Here is a 24326-nt window from a genome sequence, read left to right on the forward strand (position 1 = left end):
GTTTATTTAGTTTATAGGTATTCTTCAATAGCATGCCTGTTTGTGCAGGTCCCTTGGCTTCTGTCTATAAAAACAGGCACACATCAATGCTTCTGTTGTGTAACATGAGTCGTCACCTCCAGTATGCTATAAAATGACGGTATGCACATCATCTAAGAATCATAGACTCATAGAATCATAGAATAACCTGGTTGGAAAAGACCCACCGGATCATCGAGTCCAACCATTCCTATCCTATAAGATTAGAAAAATCTTATAAGATTAGAAAAATCCTATAAAGATTAGAAAAAAATTGCCATGACTATGCATAATATAAGTATACGCTCAAGTCCTGTCAATTAGGATGCTATAATGAGGATAGAACTGTTCTCATGTTTAACACAAAGACATGCCAAATGCTTTAGCAAATTGGCTATTTTGAATATGTCCTATCACACAACACCCTGTTTCAGTTCCACAAACCCATAGAAACTTCAGCTCCTGAGGTTCCTGGCCATACAATTCCCTTCCTGCCTCTTTCCTCCCAGCCTATAGGTCTTTGTTTTCCTCACAAAGCAGAGTTCAGTGGATTTCCTGTACCTCCTCACAGGCCACTACCCTTAAAGCAACATTGCTTGACTGCAGTAAGGATCTCTCTTGAATCCGAAGAAAGCAGTAGGAAGAACGATCGCAGTCAGCCAAAATTGCCTCCAAAAAAATAGGTCTTGGGACTCACGTATATTCAACTCACCAGGAAAAGGTGGAAGGAAGCATGTAGACGGTTACCTCTGAATTAGTAAACCTTGCATTATTTACTAACCTCCTCCACCTCTTCCTCATCCTCGCTGATCTGCCCCACCACTCTTCATCCCTTTCATTTTCACCCTCCCTCTGCCCCAGACGCTCTACCAAGCAGCTCCTTTAATCCTTGCTTCCCTAACCCACTCAACCCTGAATCTTCTCTGATACCCCAGGCTCCTACTGCTCTTATACTTTCTTGTTTATTCCCTTCTCATTTATTCCCTGCTTGCTAGAAGACCTCAGCCCCTTCTGACCCTGCCTGTCCTGCCTGTGAGTCTCAGGAGCTTTTGGAAACGTGAAGCTCGGGACAAAGGGCAGTGTCAAGGCAGCGCCTGCACCAGGACGTCACTTTCCTGATCGGCATGCGTGCTTATTTTGCACATGGTCATACATTTTAAGGCAGGGAATATTTTTCTGTGACACAGGGGCTCCGTACCAGGCACCGCACAGCAACAGCATCACCAATGAAACTGCTTCCATTCCTAGGTAGGTGAAATCTCCTTCCCCACGGAGTGAGAGGCAGGTGGGAAGGGAGCGGGATCCAAGCAGACCTGTGGGCACAGTGATGCTGGGGCTGGAGAGAAATGAGTGAGTTGGAGACGGTGGAAACCTGCTGGGTACATGGGACTGAAAGCCCCCATAGCTTTGATCAGTGCTGCTACTGGATTCAGTAATTGCATGGTTAGAATCATCCCAGAACCACAGATGCTGGTCTTTACATTACTGTGGGTTTGTTGGTTTTTTTGTCTCTCCTCTCTCCTTGTCTGCTTTGGAGATTTTTAGATTTCGTGTTTTATGAACAGTAACATGACAGCAGAATCCCACAGCTTTCTGTTTTAATCTCTGTGAAATGGTCTTCTCTCTCAAAAACTTGATGAAACTTGGTGATACCTAAATTGATTTGCATTATATGTCATTGTTAAAAAAAAATTGTAATTTTTAGTCTTTGAACCTCTCATAAAATTTCAGTTTGTCCAGGAAAACATCACCTTAGTGAAATTTCCTGAAGCAATGAAACCTGTAATTGTAAAGCTAGGCTAGCAAATATCCAGAATAATATTTGGGTAGGGAAAAGAACTGCAGGGGAAGACTGCATCCCAAAAAAGGCTTTGCTTTCTGCATCTTTCATTATGTCCTGCTAACAATTTATAAAGTATAAATTAAAAAACTTACTGCCCCTTCTGAGTTAACTGCCTCATTTCTAGCCTATTACAGGGTATGTATTATTATTATTCAGTGAGCTGTTAGTTTTCTCAAAGGTGGAGATACTTTTTTCTTTGTGCTGAAAACCATGTGCTATCATACAATGGGAAAGTAGTGATCCATTTAGGAATCATTCAGTGGAAGGACAAAAGATGACCGTGCTTTCAAAACGGGGAAATGGTATTTTAAGAGATTAAGTAATTTGGAGAAGTCTTTAAACCCTAATGCCATAATGCAGTAAATATCATGGCATGTCAGTTTAATCTCTCATACTATGGATATATGTTAACTACACAATGTGCAAGAGCTTATAAAAATAATATATTTGATCAGGGGAAACCTCTTTGGTATTTTTCACCTGAAATAAATAGGGCAGGTTGAATTAGACTCAGTACATAGTTCACATGCATACAAAGTCTGTACTTTTCCGGAAAGTACTAGAGAGCTTTGAAAAACTTTCCAATGTTTCCCCTAGATCACTGAGCAACTTCTATATGCTTTACCATTTTTATACTGGTTGAGCACATACACAAGTTCTTCATTCATGGCATCTGCTGTTTCTAGCCCCTGGGCTGTTTTACCAAAGCAGTCCCTGCAGTTGGTGGCTCTTGCCCCATCCTGCAACATAGCTGTGATTACGTTAAATTTATTATAAGACAGCAATTTCATGGTTAACATTTGCCCAAGTCTGGGTTTAGAACTCAAAATTAAGTTTTTAGACGAAGAAGCAAGTCTGATTTTCCTTTGTTTCAGTTCTGGTTTTCAGTCTGCTGGCCTATGGCTGCACTTCTCCAAGCTGCAACATGACATGCCACAAAGATGCCAGGTGTGAAGTTCAGGGTGGGACAACAGGCTGCTATTGCTCCCAAGGATATACGGGAAACGGCATAACGTTCTGTCACGGTAAACATATTTTACTTATATGAGTTTCTGTTGTGTGCTTGCTTGGAAAACTTACTCAAGAGCCCATTAGCTCAAGGATTAAACTTTGTGTCACAACATCCTACACTAACACATTCTCGAAGCCAAAGATTTTAGCACTTACCAAGAAATTCTGCAGCTTTCTCTCAACCTAGAATATTAATGCAGTATTACCATACATTCCAGCTGAGTGTGAGCTGTTTTCCAGCTTGAGTTTTGGTCTTTTCCTTTTCTATAAGAGATGCTAATGTATCGTCTCTGATTTAGCTTCAGCAAATTCCCTTGTGACTCAGGATTTCTGAAGCCTGGATTTGGCATGACTGCTGCTTTACATCTCATCCACACACGCACAGCGCTAAGCCACTCTTCCCAGCAGCAGATCATGATCAAATAATACAGCTCCTGGGCTAATCTGAAAGACTGAGGAGGTGTTTGTGCCACAGAGACATGCCTGCCATGTGAAGCCAGTGTTAATTTTTCCATTACAGCTGCTTGCAAGGGAAATACGCCAGAAATCCTACAGAGGGCTCTGCCTCTGGATGCCTTCATCTTCCATCCAGAGGGCTATTTTCCCTGCCTGCAATTTTGAGTTGTCCTCCACTGCGAATAAATCTAGTACTTAATTCCACTGCTAGATATAGCTATGCCCAGCTGCAGGCAGGCTGTAATTCATGTGACTCTTGTCAGTTTTCTGTATCTTGAGAAGTAGTTATTAATATTAACCATCTGTTTGGTCAGTTTTTGTGTTTCACTTGGGAAATTTTGTTCTCGTCTTGGGAAATTTAGCAGTAACCAAGGCACTTCAGTGGCACCTTTAGTATGGATTTTTATAGCCCATTTGCCATGGTGTACTTGGAAGTGTGCTTGAAAATGAAGAAAGCAAAGACCTTTTTCCTAAGAAAGCTGCCTACGCTTTCATAAACTGGGAATGTTCAGAGAGAAATACAGACAGCTAAAAAATAAACAATGAGGAATTAGAATAATCTTACAGTAATTTAGTTTGGAAGAGACCTCTGGACATCATCTGGTCCACTTCCCCAGTTGGAGCAGACTCAACTTAGAGAAGGTTGCTCAGGGCTTTATCCAAGTGAGTTTTGACTGTCTGCAAGGATGAAGATTGCACATCTCTCTGGGCCCCTGTTCCAGTGTCTGACTACCATAATTTTTTTTCTGTTATCTAGTTGTGGTTTCTCTTGTTGCAGCTTGTAACTTTTGCCTCTAGCACACTTATCTCTGTGCATTTCTCATAATAGTTTAGCTTAATCTCCTCTATAAACCCACATAACTTCCCATTAGGCAGCTGTGGACAGCAATATGATTTCCACTTTGCCTTGTCTTCTTATGCCTGAACAAACACTGTTCTCTCAGCCTCTTCTTTGCATCATGTGTCATGTAGTCACTAAGGATATTTCTTGAATTTAGTGCTAACCTTGCCCTAAATATAGGTCAATCATTATTCGTCTATTGAGCTGGTCAAATGAAAAGAGGGAGAAGTGGCCTTCACCACTCTAGTATTGTATTTGCACTAATTCAATTCTGCTACCATGAGTAAGCTGGTTGATTTGAAAGTTAAGTGCACATTAGGTTTGCAGAGTCAAGGGCCTACGGTTGTGAATAATGCAGGGAAAGAAGAAAACCAAGTCAATTTTTAGCAGTACTACCTGGAATAAATCAAACTAGCATTTACTTATTTAACCATGATCTGATATTCACTGCATTGTCTGTACTTTTCCAGAAAGTTGTAATTATGAATCATCGATTAAATTTACAGTAAAGATACCTGTTGTTCTTCACTGAGATTACTGAAGTTCTAAAATTCATCCATTATACATGTACCCATTATGGCATTATTAAATCCATTTGTGTGAAGATGGATTTATCTTACATTCCATGTTCTTTTTTTCTCATACAGTATATTTTTCTTACTCTCTCTTTTGCCTGTATTTTCTTAGGGGAATCTATATTCAAAATTCATAAAACCATTTATCAATCATTTAAAAAAATCAGTAGAGTGAAATATGCTTTCACAAATCTTGAGAATCAACTAGTTTTTATTAAGAATTTTTCTAAGTGTTTGGAAAATCAGTCTTGAAAATAAAATTTCCAATGTCAGGCCAGGAAAACCATCCACTACATGTATTTGTGGTGCTTTGCAGTTAAGTGACAATGGTTTGAAGCAAGGCTCATGTCAGGAGACTAGAGTTTTCTCTAGTAAAATACCTCAACAACCACGAAAGTCGCTTACCCTCCAGCTAAGCAGCAAAGCTTGTATCAGAACTATGTGGCTGTTGTCCCTGAAAGAGAGACGAAGTTTCTCTAGGGCAGCTTGTTACATGGTACATTATTAATATTGTGCAGTAGTCCTCTAATAGCATAAACAAGTAACCTGCTTTTTAATTGGGTAGGCTCTAAAAAGAATTAGAAATACAGGCTAAACCCTGTCATAAATAGTTTAAAGCTATGAAAACGTAAAGCAAAGCCTCAGTTGTTTAATGATGTATTAGATCTTTCTGTTTTGTGTGGCAAAAGCAGCACATGTATCTCCTAGTCTAGAGACAGCTATCCATTTTTCTTCAGTTAATAATCTCAGGTTTTCACAATGGAAGTCCAGTTACCTTCAAAGTAGATCATCAATTATGTGCTAAAACAGGCATTTTCTAAGGAGTGTATATGGTACGTTGTGCTTAAGTATTTGTCCTTTCAGTTATTTAGATCAGTTGTGAGAGTAGTAGTTACTGTCAACAACATTAATGATTTTGCATGGTTCATCGTTGTGCTTATCCTGGTAGACAATTAAACCACAACGCTGTTTTTTAAGGGAAAAAATTCAAATTCTTTCCCCTTGTAAAAATGTTGAATAACAAAAAATGCTACTTTTCAGGTTAATCCTTTAAAGTTTATAAGCTGGAAGACTGTCCCTTTTTATTTATAGGTACAATCTCACTGTATTTAAAAGGTTTATGTTTGTTTCTCTACCTTCACTTGCTCGTAGCACCTCTTAAATGCTTGTAAAAGTTATTTCTTTGCTAGTTCTGTCTTTTCAATGTGATACACTTAGACATTTTCCCTTGAGTTTACTGTGCTGCAAAAGGCAATAATGCCCTGTTACATTTATTTCCTAGCACCATTATTGATGAATCATGAATCACTGATGTCAGCATACCTTTAGGAGGCGGTTTGTTAGTTTTTACTTTGCTCCCTTTGCCAGCTGGCTAAGTGACTGCAGAGAGCTCAAGATTATTGGATTTGCTGTGTATAGATAAAGACATATAGATATGAATTTAATTTCCTGGTGTCAAAGTCATGGCTTTAAAAATAATTATCCTCTTACAATCTTTCCCACAAGATTTCAACCATTTTAAATTAGGTCATGTTTTGGACTTTCTAGAGGCATACTTTGGCCAGTCTAACAAAAAGCTAATCCTCTTCATAATCTCATTGTCTTCAGTAAAAATATGTGCAGGAATGCACATAGTCAGGAGAATAACTGATTGTAGGATCTGGCCTTTTTTATATATAGGAATTATAACTTACATAGCAATAAATTCCTTCTGTACAGTATCTTCCAGAAAGCCATAAATGAGTCACCTTGTCAAGTTTTACACCTCTGAGGTAAAAAATATTATCCCATTCTTCTTACTTCTTCTTTTGTACTTATATTCCTTGCTTTATATAGAATAAGATGAGAAAGAACAGCCTCTGAAAATAGAACTATTTGCCTTTTAGGATCCCACTCTTGGGCAGATGCACATCCTGAATGTAACGCATGAAGTTTGAGCCTCACATTATCATACACCTAATTGAAGTAGCACAGCTAGAGGTCGTGGCGTAAAAATTAAAATATATCCAGATAAGACTGATTTATAAACAAGTTAACTTCCTCTTGTGCAAAAATGCTATGGATCTTTTACAAACAAATAGCATATAGTTGCCACTTTTGAAGATCCATTTCTTTATATATAAAAAGACTTGGCCATATAAATTAGGTGTTACTCATAATCCCAGCTTTCTTCCAAAACAAAATTAAAGGAAACAAAGAAAATTTCAGATCCTTTAGAGAAGATTGGGGTGGAAGTAAGACTTCATAGAAGCCAATATTTTATTTTTAAAACAGAGGAAAAAAAAATGAGTTGGCATCATGGATGCTTTCCTAAGCAGCTCTGCTGTTTCAGTACTGGCTGCTTCTTGATTGCTGACTGCCAATTTGCTGCTTTGCTGGCACACTGCAGGAAATTAAAGTAAACAGTGTGATCACAGTGTTTACTTTAACTTTGTAAAATACGGAAGGAAAATAAAGCAGTGCTGTTTGTTCCAGGAGGGCAGGCAGGCAACAAGGAAAGTCTGAACACAATATCCCTCCCAGATATCCACGCACAATATTCCCTTGTAAATGTCACTCGCAAATTATACTGCAAAATTAACCAATCTTACTTGTAAAATAGTTGCAGCTCTTCCAGAAATAGCGAGCAGGGACTTAAGCTAATAGGGAGAATTTGTACCGAAGCAAGGCGCTGATTCTCTTTCTGAAGAGCAGTGTTGGAGGATTTATCATTGTCCAGAGGCAAAAAATACGTCAGTGCAAAGTGGTGTTTTATATCAAAATACAGAATCCCTCTTAGAATAGAGGGCAATTTGTGTACACTCAGCTGAATCAAATTGAAAGCCTACTCAATATCTGAACAGAAACGTATTTTCTTGTTTTACTGAGGGTCATACGACCAACTCTCTGGCTTTTGCTAGCTGTAAAAAGGAAATTTCCCATCAGATATCAGCTCCTTGCTCTAAGGTGATATCACTGTGTCCCATCATCACCTTCTATAGCAGTTACTGAATTTGTTTTGATTCACTGGTGTCACCATTGTCATTCTGCAGCACCTGATCAGTGCATAATTTTGAGGGATTTTTTACCTTTCAAATTAACATGACCCTGTAAAACTGCTCTGTATAATTATTTCATTCTATCCAGAAGTGCCCTTCAATAGAAAATGATCTAATCCAAATGGTGGTTCACCAGAGGAGAATTTTTTTTGTTACCAGCAGGCATACATCACTGGATGTCACTTCTGTGTTTACCAAACAGTCTGAAATCACTGATACGGAAGATCCAATCCACACACTTCCTAAATTCATTTCACTGCTATCAGTTACCACAAGCTATAAAAAGGCAAATTGCAGCTGCTCTAGCACAGCACAGCAGGACAAAGATATGTCTTAGCCAAACACAAATAACAGAGCTCAACCAGTGGGTGACAGCTTGGAAAACTCGAGAAGTGTTGTGAAGGAGGCTGGAGCAGACCACCTGCCCTTTTGACACACTCCTCATTTCCCCTAGAATCATTCTTCCTTATCCTTTTTCCTTTTCCTGTGTCTCCCAATCTCTGCCGCTTTGCCTTCAAATTCTGCTGGATCTTTTACATGGTTTTAGAGTGGAACATGGTGAAACCAGAGCAATAGGGTGTGTGAAAGGGCAGAAGTCATCTTCAGATTTGGCATTCCTACCCTAGGATGAGGTGTCTGGCTTTTTGGTGATCTGAAGTATTCGGAGGCACCATCCTGTTTGTTCCTTGTGTAGGTATTACATTTAATTAATCCATGCTTCCAGGATTCTTCTCCAGGTGGCAGAAAGCTTTTTTCCCTTCCATGTCTTCATCAGTCATAATGTAGCTGAACTTCTTTTCCCTTTTCCTGAAGAGATTGACCACTGAGCTGTGCAATGCTACCCAGTCACGGTATCTTGATCACACATTCTGGATTAAAACAGTAGGCAAATCATGGAATTGATAAATTGCCTGGATAAGTCAGACACTAGGATTTGATATTCTAGTGCATGACGGTTCTCCTGCTTGGGAAAGCATCGGTGTTAATGCACAGGTTAATCTAGCACGTTCCTGGCCATTTGGGGACCTACAGCTTTATATATGCCTTTAACCTTTTCATGTGCAAGATGCTACACCTTTCTGCGAATTTGGGAAGGGTTTCATGGCTGTGATGTATGTAGACTGCTGGGGACTAATCAGCTGTTGTATAGTTGCCTTCCAGTCACAAAGGATGGAGCTACATTGATGTTCCTGAAAACGGCCGTACCCCTGGCTAGAATTGTTAGTCAAAACAGTGTTTTTGTAGAGCTGACTTTACTTTTTACAAATCAAATTGCTTATTGTAACTATCTGCTACTGAAAGTGTATTTTACTTGATCTATTTAAGTGTAGATCAGGAATTTGAAAGGGGAGAGTGTTACAACACTGCCTGGTGATGCATGAGAACATTAGTCAGATGGAAAGCAGTGCAATGTGTTTGAAGTAACAATACAATCTTGCTGCATGAGACACAGTGGAGGCTCTCTAGTTCCAATTGTCTTACCTTTGTACATGGTTAAGTCCATAGAAATTTGACTTGAAGCATTTTCTGCATTCAAAATGCCAAATCCAGTTCTCTTACTGATACGAATAAGTCCCCTGCAGTTTCTCACTTGAATGAGTCAGAGTGAAGTCTTCAGAGGGTTAGTTCTTCTTCCTACTGCCAGAAAACACAGTTTGCCTGGGCCAGAGATATTGGCCACTACAATAATTTGAAAGACTGACCATCATTTTTATTAGACTTGGACCAAGCCCATGCTAGACTCATAGCATTCAGAACTTGGTGGGGGGGAACAACACACAACGCGTAGCTGTATCTCTTTTTTACCATGTTTTTTTGTTTACATTTTCTTGACACAGTACTTTGAGCATGACTAAAATACAGTAATGCAGTTTTTTGAATGGTCCAGGAAGAAAGAAAACTTCCTCTTGTTACATCTTTAATCATACCCAGTCTCTCTTTTAAACTAGTCCTGTTTGCATCTAAAAAGAGCTTCAGAAATGTCTGTAGATGATGTGCTAGAAGAGAGTTAGTTGTATCTCTCAGGAATGTACCCAAACTTTCATGCTGATCAGCTGCATATGGATGGTTTCTTATTTGTTTAATTCAAAATGCCTTTTAACCACTGCCAAATAATGCTAATTTCCTTTCTTGAGAAAATACTCTTTTCATCCTACTTTATGGTCCTAAGAATCAATCAATATGTTACATGTTTAGAGGATGTGGGAAAATTCATTTAAGGAGCTTTAAACTTATTATGTCAGAGCCTGCTTACTTTGTGCCTGTCAGAGATACAATTCACTTCCTGCATCTCTAGCATCTGAAGGGGTCCCAAAAGGATACAATACATCCTTCCCAGTTGCTGGTTTGAAGTGAAAAGCTGGAAGACATTTCCAGAACATGTGTAGTCATACATGCATATTAAATGTACACAAATGTGAACACACGGACTATGAAAAAAAATTAAAATAGAATCATAGAATCATAGAATAACCAGGTTGGAAGAGACCCACTGGATCATCGAGTCCAACCATTCCCATCAAACACTAAACCATGTCCCTCAGCGCCTCGTCCACCCGTCCCTTAAACCCCTCCAGGGAAGGTGACTCAACCCCCTCCCTGGGCAGCCTCTGCCAGTGCCCAATGACCCTTTCTGTGAAGAATTTTTTCCTAATGTCCAGCCTAAACCTCTCCTGGCGGAGCTTGAGGCCATAATCCCAACATTGTCAGTTTTATTTGTTCTGCGGTTCTGTACTTGAAATTAGCTTTTGATAAAGAAAGACCAGGATTTGTTGGGAAGAAATTTCTTCCATAAATTTGACTTCCTTGAGACATGTTCTGGATCTGGGTCTGCACAGAGTAGAGGCTGCTACAGCTATCAGATTCTGCAGCTGCCTTTGGGGCTGTGAAGTTAGTGTTACCCACATAACAAGGAAAGTATCATAAGGAATTACACACATGAGATACGATGCTGTCATTTCTGTGCAGCTACATTGATTTCCATATAATATTCTACCAGTTTGGCATACTGATTTTACTTTTGTCTCCGTTCAATAACTCATAGAGTTCAGCGGTAGAAAAGCGTTCTCTTTAGGATTGTTTTTGCTTTATTTTGCTTGTTTGTTTTCCTCTTCCACAACAAGCTGGCCAGGAGTGGTGAAGTTGTCTGTAACCTCATTTGAAATGTGTAATTTATCTAGGATGATATGCTGGTGCACAATTTTTCTGGGTATGACTGTGAAAAATTGCCGACTGAGCCGCTGGCAGACAAAATATCAACCCCTGCTCAGCCCTGTGTGTATGAAAGAGTTTAAGAAGGTAATTGACACTTTGGGACTCTATTTGCCAAAGAAAGAGATAATGACGGTCTCCAAGAAGATTAGAATCTAACCAAACATTGTGCTCTAATATAGAGCACAAAGCCAGGTGATGTTTGTGAAAATGCTGCTGGGCTGCAGGAGGAGGAGGAGGGGGCTGAAGGGCCGTGATTTTGTACTGTATATTTTTTAGGTACACAGATTTAATTTAGAGATTATGGCTTGAAAATGAAATTTACAGTATGTGTGTTTTTCAGCGATAAGAAATTGATTTTGTGACCTTGGTACACACTAATTGAAATATCTGGCACTGTGTTTTGCTGAGGTTAAAGGAAGCCATATATGCCTGGAACCGCATTCTTCTTTCACCTTGAACTGCGCCGTTAATCACGACCACAATCGCTGGCAGGAAGGAAGCTGCCGCTGCGCTGTGGTACAAGGAAGCTGAATAATCTCTGTTCATTGTCTAATGGATAGGTTGTTGTGTGATTACTTGGGGCTAAGTTGAAGAGACTGACGCTAACATCAAAATGGAGATTTCTGGTGGAATTAATATCCAAGGAGCAGCAGGGGCCAGAGCTTCACCTGCTGTGGTGCAGTGGATGGAGCGAGCAGGCAGCTCTGAGCAGAGACACGGGAGGTTCTTGTTTAATCTTCCCACTGCAAGCCTGGCTGCTCATTTACGCTCTCTCCTCTGCTCCCTACCACTGCGCCAGGAGTTGCTCCCTGCCCTGTGCTCAGGGATACGGTTTAGCAGCAGACAGGTACAGTTGGACTCCATGATCTCAAAGGTCTTTTCCAACCAAACAATTCTATGATTCTATGAGATGATACAGGGAAAAGGAGCTCTGGTTGTGCTCTCCTGCATGCTGTTCCAGCGGCTGCTCTGCCCTTAAGCTGTTATTCCTGAGCATCCTCTTGCTTGAAAGGCCGGTTGTAGTGTTTAAGAACAGCAGCTATGCCCCAAGGGACTCCACTGGTGGGTTTTGATTTAATATATCTGCTTTATTTAACAGGATTTCTGTCTTACAGCTTAGACTTGTACAACTGTGACAGCCTAAAGTTGTCTATAAACTAGTGTGGCAGGGTGTCCCATTATTTTCCTTATTATTTAATGTTACACATTTGTTAGGTTGGCACAGGACTGTGTTTTGTCAAAAGGAAAAAGAAAGCTCCGGAAAAGCCTTGACAATAAATGGTTATTTGTTTAAAAACAGCCGGGTCCAATCTTTGTTTATGTTAGTAGGCTTCTTGTAATGGTGTTGCTATAAAGAAAAATAGTTCTTCAGGATCTGCATTGGCTTTTATGTTTTATTTGTAATGAAAGCTATGCACATAGGCAGCAATCTACAAAAGGTACAGAGAGGGAGAACATAAGCAGAGATGGTGACTTGCATGTTTATAAATTTAATACTTATTTGTGGCAGTGTGTCTGAGTCTCCATTTTAAAGAATGTGAAATTCGACTGATGTATTGCAGTTTTCATTCCCAGAAGGTTACTGAAGGAAGACTAAGGATTAATTCAGCTTACACCTGGACACCACTGCTGCTCTCCTGCTCCATCTGTGCAGAGGAGCTGCAGGGCTCTTCCCATGGCCACTGCCCTTTCTTCTCGTGTTCAGCCCTAGGTTGGGAGAGAGTTCAGTGGTCCTCACTGCTCTTTTAATGCTGTAACAGCTTTTGGGTATCCCCAAAGCTCAAATGGGCTGAGGGCAGCACAGCCCAACTCCAACAAGAGTGTCATGGGAGGCAGCAAGTTATCGCAGCAGTGATCTCTGCATCACATGAAGGTCTTCATCACTGATCTCTGTAAAACCAAAGGCTCCCAAGAAACACCGAAGAAACTCTTTGGGATGTAGGCATGAACTGAAAGAGTAGTTCAGCTAAGCTCTGCAGGCCTAAACAGGAGCTCTGAGCCTGGCTCTAGTTCTTTGTGGTGATTGAAAAAGAGTAGGTGGAAAAGTGTATTATAGTGGAGGCTTTGCTTTAGGTGGGTAGCGTTGATCCCAAGGAAGCTCTACCTTTTGAAAGTCAGCCTGCAAGAAGTTCAGAAGGGAGACCAGTGGAAGATGAAAGTACTCAGGCAAACAGGTTTCAGCCTTTTATACCTGTCCAAAACATTTCATTATTTAGAGCTATGATAAAACACACATCAATTCATAAATATGACCCACTGTGCAATATAAAAATATCAATTTCTGTCCCATTTTTAAGGGATATCTGGTGCATACAGAAAAAAAATTCATCTCCTTAACTACCACAGAGAAAATGGGAAAGGCAAATACCCTTTAAAAATGTATTGACTTGAAAGCAGAGATGAGGACAAGTTTCTAAAACTTAACAGTGCTTTTCATCTGGCCAATCAAAATAGTAACTGTGCAGGGTAGCAGTCATAAACAATGCAGAGCTGTGATATGGCTGCTTTTGTAGGGTTGTCAGACAAATCTTAGTACATTGATTCCACAAAGCTTTCATCATACTCAGCTGCATGTTTAAAATCCAGGAAATTCTTAGCAAAGCTGTCTTTAGAAAATGAGGTCGCTTCAGGGGTGCATTATACAGCATCCCTGCTCTCACAGGAGAAGCTGGGAATTCAGTCTTAGGTGTGTCAGGGCACAGCAGTGGGGTACAGAAGCATCGAGCTCTGCTTGTATCATTTTTGCACGTGAGGTCTGAGACTTAAGAGGGATGTCAAAGGAAAGGCTAGGATAATATTTACACAGCTGTGGGCTGCAGAGAAAAGAACTGTTAACTGAACTTTTTGTACATCCTCTTGAATAAACAGGTAGTGTGCTGATACCACCAAATGCTTCTTGTTGGAGGGGAGGGATGTGCTAAAAGGCCTCTAGGCTATATTCTCTGTTCTCAGAGAAAGCTATTGCAGCTTTTATTACCTGTAAAGTGCTCTTGAATTATTACTCAAGTTTTGGCCTTAGACTGATGAACATTCAGAAAACTTTTAACGTGACAATGGCATATTACCCTCAAGGAATGCAATGCAGACAGCAGCCCTTAAGTTTGAGCTTGATATTCAAACTGGTTAGGGGTCTGTGCTGCAAATGGACATCTGGTTTTGAGTGCTGCCACAGAAATCCATATGCAGGGCTATTGCTGCTTTCACTGGCAGCATGGTAAAAATAATCTCTTGATAAGCCTGCTGCCTCTGCTCTTGTTGCAGTAAGCAATGGCAAGAGCACGGATGAGTACAGTAATGTATTTTATTAGAGTTTCCTGCAGAAGGGGTGATGCTGATGACTCCCCTCCAACAGGGAGGTGACTTGCGATTGATTCTTGCAAGCCACAATGGCTGTAGGACACAAAGCCACAGTCAGGGGTGGAATTTGCAAAGAACTATTTGTTGAGCACTTTTGAATTGTCTAGCTCTACCCTAGGTGCCTAAAGGAGGACTGAGTTGTTTCAAAAGAATAATCCCAGTTGTGGGTGCTGAGCAATTGAAAATCTGTCCCTCAAGTGCTTTTTTCCCCCCTATCATCTGTCGGCAGTTTGGGCTTTTGATTGATTTATTACTTTATTTTTAACTGCAAAGACCCTTTAATTATGGAGGGGAACTATGTGAATGAGCTGGAGCTGCTGGTGGTAGTAGCTCCTTGCCGTCGGAGATTCGGTAATTAAATAAGTAGATAATATCCTCCTTATTGAGAAGATTTAGAAAATCATAAGGACTTTGCATTATTACAGTGTTTAACATTCACAAATGGAGGAAAAAGCCCATAATGGCAATTTTCATTAGCTGCAATGCATGTGGAGGGCTCTTTTTCTTTCTTTGAACAGCCAAACACTAAACAATTCCTAAATCCCTCCTTGTTACTTATGTTTTCTGCTTGGTGGTTAAAACCCCCATAAAGCAGAAATTGAAGACTTGTTATTAAATTACTTGCTGACAGATCCATTCAAAACATCCTTTCAAACGGTGCTATCACATCATGACGCGTCTGCTATTCTGATACAGTCGCTTTAACAACAAGTACCGTCCTTCTTGGTTAGGACCCATTTCTTTTCACTGGAAAATTCTTCCTCTAGCCACTATTGAATCTCTGTAGTAAACAAATCTTTCTCTGGCATGGCACTGTTTGTGTTACAGGATGCATATAACCCCCCTAAAAAAAGCACAAGAAGCTTATTTGGGATATAAAATGAGAGACAATCACAGTAGGAGAAAGAAACCCTTGCCTTTTTCACCTCCTCACATGGAGTACCTGGGTGCAAGCACCCTGCGCAATAAGCATGATAAATCAGGGGTTCTGGTCAGTATAATGAACCCATGACCCTCTGCCCTGTTGGCTGCAGAGCTAACATGCAGCATCACACTTCTCTGGACTGATTCTTTGCCTGGTGTAAAGCAGCACAGCTCTATAGATTACAGCGGAGTTATGCTGCTCCCACCAGCTGAAGACCAGATCCAGGAACATCCTGGGGATTAAGTGGTCCCCAGTGAAGCAGGGTGAATTTCACTCTTGAAGCTCGAAGTTAGAATTATTTACAGTCACTTTAACAGGACAACAGCTGCTCTTTACCTAGAGATGAGCCAACAGCACTGAAAGAATTTGGATCTGAATTGCAGATGGATGGATTTCAATTTGATTCAAGTAGCTGGACTGCACGATTCTGTACTGTAAGCTCTCAAAGTCAGAGCTTGAGAGAAAAATCATTAATTTGGAAGCTGATACTCTGAAAGACTTTTATGAAGCAATATATTTTCATAGCAGACACAGATCAATTTAAAAGTGGTAATCAAGGGCCATGTGCTACGTGTTCACGGACAGAAAATGTAGAGAATCCAGCCAGAGCCAGACACTTAACATTCAGATCATTCAGACTAGCACTGAGGATATTGCCTCTACGGAAAATAGTATGGTTCAGAACTGAAGTATTGTGAACTTGTGAGATAATCACAGTGCTGTGCAGATTGAAAGATACTGCTGGATTGCTGCCAGAAACAAGCTCGACATAACTTTTCCAGGCAAATTTGGGTTTAACTTCTGTACAAATTTTGGTGGAAGGAAAATCTCTGCAAATATTCCACTGAAAAGATGTATTCAATTATTGAGGGGGGGGAAAAAAAGAGAAAATTATAATCTAATTGAACCCATTCAAATAACTTTTTATCATCTTTGAAACCCCTTACATTCAAAGTGACTACACCAGTTTTCATCAAATAAGATTCAGGCCCAGGGATTTTTTTTAACCTTGCCAGTCTTAAGAATTTTATGAGATGTAACATTCCCTTAAAAAACCAAAGCATCCACACTCTACTGTTTCATGTCATGCAAGTAGTAGCACTGTACAAAACCAAAATTTATATTTACTTGGATACTACTACAACTAAACTCCCTGGAAATGTTTAACCTTATTCCCTTAGTAGTCTCTTTGGGGCTACTTACGTGACAAAAATAGTGGCCACTGGCAGTGATAGGTGTTTCAAAAAGCTGATTCATTTCATCCCTCCTAGATGTCATTGGTGGACTCGGCTCTGTACCATGTTAAGTATGCTGAAATAGGTCCTAAAGCATTCAGGGTTTGTCCTTGGAGCCAAACATGGTTTTCACCCCTCTGTTGAAGTCGTCCTTTGTCATAACATGAAATAACCTGAAGGCACCTTCATGTGAATTACTTATGCCCTCTCAGCCTGATATTACTCCAGTTTTCTGTATCAATCTTTACCAGTGAGGAAGGAAAATAGAGAATAGTGATATCTTTAATGGGTGGCTTTATTTTAGAAGATGTGCTAAGGTTTGTTGTGGGAGAGACATCGAAGTGTGATCATCATCAGTACCTTTTGAACTCAGTTCTCTTGCATTAAATTAAAAGAAAAAGAAAGTTTTTTTAAAAAAGTTTAAAGTTTGGCACCAATAATATGATGTGGAAAGTTACACTGTGAATTCAAACTGAAATATCCCCATGCAAGGGTAATTTTCCTTTGACCTCAAGTTTGCATTTCTGCAGCCATCAAAGTCAAGTAAACTCAAGCCATAAAATGGTAGGAACAGCTGCAAGTCTCCTGGAATGTTTTGTTTGCTGCAAGTATGCAGAAGCATTTTTATGTAAGGTGTCCCTATCTATTTTTCTTGGTTTCATTTTGAGTAATATAATGTTAGCTTAAGCAGCAAAATTTTATTAGACTGTTAGACTGGCAATCTATTTAGATTTTTCTACTCCTTGGGCTATAAAGTAGTAGGGAAAGATTCTTCACAAATACACACACATATATAGACCATACTGCCTATGTACATTAAAAAGGCATTGACACCATCTTAATTCCTTTAATCTGTATAAAAAGTCCAAAAAATTAATTCACAAAACTTAGATCCATATCCAATTCATCATACAAATGTGTTCTATAGATGGGTAAGAAGTAAATAAAAATGTACTGTAGTTAAGCACTCTGCACACAGATTGAATAAAATAGATGAGGACAATAGAATACTGTCACAGGTTTTCTATATAGCACATAAAGCATAGTGCTTGAAAAGATCCTTTTTCATTCTGTAATGTGGAATCAATTAGGCAGCTGATGCTAGATAATTCAGTTTTGCTTTAACATCTCTAAGCAGATTCAAACTTGGGGGGTTAAGTTGTTTGTGGAGAGTGAAATTCCTGAAAGAGCTTATTACCTCCATGTCGGTTTTTACTACTTCTGTTTTCTTCATGTTAATAGTGTAAGTACACGAGGTATACAAAGAAAATGGAGAGATTTTTACCACTCAGGTCTACTCAGAAAAGTGACATAATACAGTAATGTGAAGACAGATGACTCTCCATTACATTGTTACATGCTACTTTACAGCATGCAGGCAAAAAGCTTAGAAAATCCCAAATGCTGAAACTTACTGAGACTAGAAAAAAACTAGAAAATGAGAGTGAAGCCTTTGGGGGAATATTTGGGAAATTGCTATAATTAATACTTATCTCTTAGCTGGTTTTGTTGTTATTTCTCTGTTCCAGCTTTTGACAGACCAGATGCAAACTGCTGTTGGCTGGTCTGTCAGTGGGCTCCCATTATTACCAGCTGGGACATAAAACCCTCCCTCACATATTTGTATAGGTAAATCTGGTCACTGACTCTTCCCACTCCCATCCTCTCTGCTTTCCCTTTATATAATATCTCTGTCCTCATTGGTGTTAACAACATCTAGTAATTTAGTATCATCTGTGAATTTAATTCTCAGGCTGTTCATCTCTTTTTCCACAGCATTAATAAATATGTAAAATAAAACTGGGCTTAACACCAACTCATGTGGCAACCCAACTGGATACCTCTTCACAGCTCAGTGCAGCACTGTTTGTCATGACTCATTATCCTTTGTTTACATTCCTTCAGCCAGTTTTCAATCCACATGACAGCACTCTTATCCAAGACATTATAAATTATTTTTCTAATAAGATTTTGTGAGCTGCTGTATCAAATGCTACAGTGCAGCCCAGATACATAGCAGCCACTCTGTTCCTTTCATACACTAATCCAGAAAATGGTGAAGAAGCAATTACATTAGTCTGGCATGACCTGTTCTTTGAAAATACAAACTATTTATTGGTCATGGTTCCACGATTTTTATGCTTATAGTATTTATTCCATTGTTTTAGAAGGGTTTGAGAGCTGAGAGAGTTTGGGTTGTTCAGCCTGGAGAAGAGGAGCCTCTGGGGAGACAGTATAGCAGCCTTCCAGTTCTCAGAGACCTACAGGAAAGCTGGGGAGGGGCTATTGGTCGGGGAGTGCAGGGATAGGATGAAGGGGAAGAGCTTTAAACAGAAAGAGGTGAGATTAAAATTAGTTATTAGGAAGATTTTTTTTACTGTGAGGGTGGTGAGGCACTGGCACAGGTTGCCCAGTGTAGTCATGGCTGCTCCATCCCTGGAGGTGTTCAAGGTTCCATGAGGTTTTGAGCAACCTGATCCCAGTGGAAGGTGTCCTTGCCCATGGGAGGGGGGTTGCAATTGGATGATCTTTAAGATCATTTCCAACCCTAACCATTCTACGATTCTATGAACCATACCAAAATATAACTGCACGCTCACTCTCCCTCTCTTCTCCTTTTTCTCAGAAGACTTTCAGCAATTGCTGAGATTCACACTTAGGGTTTGAAGGCAAAGGGGGCAGCGTCTCCCAGATCCGCATCCTTCAGCAATGGGGATGTTTGTGGAGTGCCACCAGAGCCCAAGGAACAGCAAAGAGTTTGGACTAGTTATAATCTAGACAACAGAGTCAGAGAGAAAGGACAGAAAGGCATGACATGACTGTTAGGATGGGGAGGAGGACTGCCATGCGGTCTGAAGAGAATAAAGCAGCTCGGGAAGTCAAAGAGAGTCTCAAAACTGGAAGCTAATTTGATGTGGGAATTCTGGAGCTGCCAGCTCTAGAGGAGGACTCCTAAACTGTTATTCATTCAGTGATTTTGTCTGGTGCTGGTCAAACCAGGAGCCGTGCCCTGCTCTCTTTCATAACAATTCTTGTGCCGCGGTTCACAACACATGCCACTTTGGGCTTTGGAAAACAATTAAAGAAATAATCCCATTTCTCTGTATGGGTTCAAATGTAGGCATTAAGTTTGTGCACTGTGCAGATTGTATCTGTAGCCCATTTCTTCTTGTGGCATCTAGGCCGTGGGGATTGTTGGGACTAGGGACTGTAACCCCATGTTTGGGGCTTGTCCCTTACTCAAAATGGAAATATATGGACAGACCTTGCAGTGGCTTTACTGAGAGCTATTCTTGCCTGAGAACGGCAGGATCACACCAAGGATCAAATTCTCTTTGTGGAGGGATTACATTTCCTGCCAAATATGTGACATGGTTCAGTTTCAAGCACATACAGAATAAATCTGTGACAAGACAGACATTTAACAGTGGCTTAGTATCCAGGACTGTCATGGGAGACAGCTCTCAGCATCTGATCTAGCAACATCTTCTGGACAGTGTCTGCATGACCTTGGGATCTCCATCTCGAATAATTTCCAGAGATGGTGTCTAATGAAGTTTTAGTACTAATTTATATATACTGCACAAGTGTGGATCTGTACAGTTAAATTATAGTGGGAGATGACCCCTCAGAAGTCACTTCTAAAGAAACTAGTTTTCCTTTCTGCCAGCTCTTGTCATTGCTCTGCAAATCTTTTCCGTCTTTGTGTTGCTTACCCACGCTTATCCTTGGACTTTAAAACACATTCATCAAAGAGATAACATGTTCCATTTTGTATATCACTAAGGATTATCCTGTGAAAATAACGCTACTGAAAATAGGTGATGACTGACTTGTAAGGAATGTGTGGACACTTTGTACATATTACAGAAGTTTCAGCCCCGTTCTCAGAATAAAAACAACATAAACTTGCTCAAGAGGTTCCTGTTTCTTGCAGTGTTGAGTGCCTGCTCTGAAAGCTCCTGAAAGCCAAACTTCCTGTTCTGGGGACAATCAGAGAGGCAGATGCTGTCACTTCCACCCTGGAAACTAACTGCTAATGCAGTTACCCAGACTATTCATTTAGGAAATTATAGGTAATAGTCTAATGAGTTTTTTCCTTATACAATATTGCAAAAACAAAAGAAGAAAGAAAGAAAGAAATGGGAAAAAAATATAAGGAGGTTTTAAAGTAGATATGACAGGTTTAAACACTCTGCACCATCTTCCTCCTTTGGAATTAAAGCATTTTTAAAGCAGACTGGCTTGGGGTACATCAGCATAGCTATGTGATCCCAGGATCCAACTCATACTTCAGGATTGCACTGACTAGAATAACACTCTCATGAATAAAATAATGCAGGATAAAGTGCTGTTTATGATTTCTTTTCTCAGCAGATTAGCTATGTACATCTTGTAACACAGGCTGGCTCTGTGGAATATCAAGCATGGCGAGAGACCTGTTAGAAAATGTATTACATTATCCAGCCAAAGCAATATCAGAAATGTCCCGGAGTATACACTATCTTAATGTTGATTTAAAATCATATATTCATATTACCTTTTTATGTCTAGTAAAGCGATGTGATAGAGCCTTTCTTTTGCCAAAGTTGTATTATCCCATTTCTCTGAGTTAGGTAAACTGTAATGTGTCTGCTTTACAGATGGGTGAATTTAGCATAAAGAGGGGGAAGCCATTGTTTTCAGTCAAGAATGCCTAAATGTAAGCACTTTCATCTATATTGGCCATCCATAGTGGCAGCAGCTCTGAAAATGAGCCTCTTTCCATTCATTTATATGACAGGTTATTTTACTTTAAACAGTTCTCGGATAAAATATATTAGGCATCCCTAGGGCAGGAACCTGAAATCAAGACTCCCGCATAAAGACGCTGCCTGCCCAGCTGGAGAGATGTGCTCATGGGCTTGGAGTGATTGAATTGCTTTTGCCAACTGGAGTAGCTTCAGTAGGAGGGACGGGGTGTGTTTCTGCTCAGGAACTGACTGCATCTGGGGGACTACATTGCTTTTTAGGACCAGAGGAGAGCAGGTTTGTTTAGGACTTTCTTTAAACTCCTGCATGCTAAAAAACTGTTAATGAAGACGACATTGCCACTGCCTCCTTCTCTTTCTCATTTTCCTTTTCCTGTGCGTGAATAAAAGTGGGTGCAGCAGTGCTGAGCAGAGCACAGGTTCCCATAGGTGCGTTAGGCACATTACATTTATTGGACTCCATCCTCTTGGCAAAGAGTTCCAAGGGATGTTGAGGCACTGCTAAAAAAAAAGAGAGGCTGGACTGCTTATTGCTGGCAGGGTAAAGGTGGTTCCAAGGATTTCAAGGAGCACAATGAAGGCATTTGTCAAACTCCAGCTTTTGGTGCCAGAATCCTTTAGTCAAGTTGTGACTAAAGATGTAAGTAGACACAGAGCAAGAAATTAGAGCACCCCAGTCAGTAGCCAGTCTTTTCCAGCTGGCATTTTGATAAATGTTGTAGAAATTATAGTATAATATAAATTACAGGCATATAAATTACAACTTGTACTATAGGATATTGGACCTGCCAGGGGTTTTGGCCTGTACGTATGGCATAGTCAACATACTGTTTCCATCATTTTAATAACCTTTATAGAGCAGGTGGCTGATGCAGTTAATGCTGCTATCATTTTTCTTTCCTTCTGTGATTTGCTGTGATGACAGTTCCGTAGTTTCATTTTGAGTATTTAAGGCTATTAGGAAGCATTTTTAGGCAATCATCTAGTACAGGTATTTTCAAGCATGCCTAAAGCATATAGGGAGTCACTCCCCTTCACACTGCATATTTTGAAATAAGTATATGACATGTTCGGTGTTAATCTGTGGAAAAACTATGTACAAGGTCACCAGCTGTGATAAACTGCCTAGCTTAATTTAGTTAGATGGAGTTATGCCTTTATGTTCCAGATGGGGATCAAGCCCAACATCTTACAATTGCAAAGATTTCAAAGATGGGAAACATTTCTAAGATCATCGAAACGTATATTTTGCATTTCAAAGACAAAATACAGAAACCAATATGTCATAAACCATTTAATTTTCTTCCAAGTTTGAGAGTAAATTGACAAGAGATCAGCAATTGGCAGGAGAACAAATGAAGCATATTGAAAGAGCCAGTTTGCTAGTATCAAGGGAGGCAGATGTGTCTGTTTTACATCTGCTCAAGCAAAGTCCATGTTGCTGGCTTTTCCCCTCCTCCTTTTAAAAAATGTTTCATTATCTAAAGGTTTAATTATTAGATAATTGAATGATCCCTTCTAAGTGACCGAGGAGCACTCTGTTCATTGAAGAGCCCCTTCCATCACCTTATTGTGATTCTGGCAACCGCAGCTGGTTTGTAGAAGTTTCTTATTTTTCCCCAGAACTCATCACACCTGACACACACCAGATTTCTATTGCAGCTGAGTAGTTTCCTGGGCCCCAATACTCCAAATGCCAATTTACTACCTCTTTCTTGAACTAGCTATTAAAAGGGAAGGAAGTGTAAACAGTGCTGGGATTTCCACTGACAGGCTGCTTCGGAATATAGGCAGGCATCATAGCAATAAGCAGCAGGAGGAAAAAAAAGATGGGTAAGTGCAAATTCTTCCATGTTTTTAAATGCAGATAGAAAGGTGGGATACATATAGTTACTGTCTTTGTGAAGGGGGTAGGTAGGCGTGAGCTAAGCCTGTCAATAGGCATTAGAGCTACAAGTCTGAAGTGTGGCAGTAGCTGTTGTTTGAAGGAACGCATACAGTTAGTGAAATGAGTAATTCTCTGCCCTTGACTTTTGCAATAACTGTTTGCTAGACTCTATTCTCTTTATTGTTAGTTTATCATCTGTCAGGCTCTTGTGATGAGTTTTTTTTAAATGCATTAACTAAATGAGGCAGCACTATTATGTAATTCCTAATACTTTATTGATTTTTCAAGTGGTCTAATATGTGGTACACTTAAGGTGTGTATGTAGAATTGGAAAGCCAAAGAATTTCATGAGAGAATTGGTTGGACCAGTGGATTTCTAGAAGCTCTGTTGCTAAGTTATAAGTCTGTGAATCAGATCTCACGTATGTGTGTACCCTGCAAGCCAGGAAACTGTATGAAAATATATGATTTCTCTCTTATGTAAGCAGAAGTATTCTGTTATTATGAGTTTGATGTTTGGATTTTGTTTTGTCTTGTGTAGACTTTAAGTATTATTAAGGTGACTTCAGGAGTTAAAAATTCAAGTGAAAAAATACTGAATGTTTTTGCTTCATATAGTGAAGGCATTTCAAAAGCACTGAGCACCATAGCCTTGAGGTACCCATTGATACTCAAAAATTACAAGCAATTCTCCTCAAAATAAACTATCTCAACCCTCCCTTTTGGCCACAATTCTTATCTTAAATTCTATGCTAGACAACTTTTTCCATGGAAGAAGAACCTTTGCTTTAAGGAGGGGTTTAGTCTGCCTGAGAGAGATGTGTTGCTCAGTTTCTGCAAGGAGGGCATCTGTTGAAGGAGCTGGAGACCCTTCTTCTGTGTCTCTAGATCATTTCCAGGGTTCAGTACAGAGCTTAGAAACACATGCAATGTGTAACTTCTTTGCAATATCAAAAGGGTATTCAACATTAACTCTCCCAACCTCCTGAATCCAGGAAAGAATTTCTTTTTTTAGCTCTGCTTGTTAATAAGGAATCAAGATCCCTTTCTAATTATGCTGCTTATTCTTGCACAATTCTTCATTAGAAGTAAAAGCATTCTGGAAAACAGTGCTTGAAAGGAGGTTTCAATTCGTTTCATTTCTTGGGATTCTTTATTTGGTTTGCACTTACACA

At 39.9% G+C, this 24326-nt stretch overlaps 1 protein-coding gene across 2 annotated transcripts in view; it reads left to right on the top strand.

Moving 5' to 3' along the window:
* Positions 1-603: 603 nt before the first annotated feature.
* ADGRL4 (adhesion G protein-coupled receptor L4) overlaps positions 604-24326 on the top strand; it is a 76309-nt gene continuing 52586 nt past the window's right edge. The window contains exons 1-3 of one of the 2 annotated variants that reach the window (XM_069862857.1): positions 604-739; positions 1206-1266; positions 2737-2886. In XM_069862857.1, coding sequence (XP_069718958.1) covers positions 1245-1266; positions 2737-2886 — 172 coding nt within the window. In that variant the 5' untranslated portion in view covers positions 604-739; positions 1206-1244. Of the gene's footprint in view, positions 740-836; positions 1267-2736; positions 2887-24326 lie in introns of those variants that run through there. The other variant, XM_069862856.1, reaches the window with a different exon arrangement.

This window comes from Phaenicophaeus curvirostris, chromosome 8 (assembly GCF_032191515.1).
Source record: "Phaenicophaeus curvirostris isolate KB17595 chromosome 8, BPBGC_Pcur_1.0, whole genome shotgun sequence".
In the NCBI taxonomy this organism is placed as follows: Eukaryota; Metazoa; Chordata; class Aves; order Cuculiformes; family Cuculidae; genus Phaenicophaeus; species Phaenicophaeus curvirostris.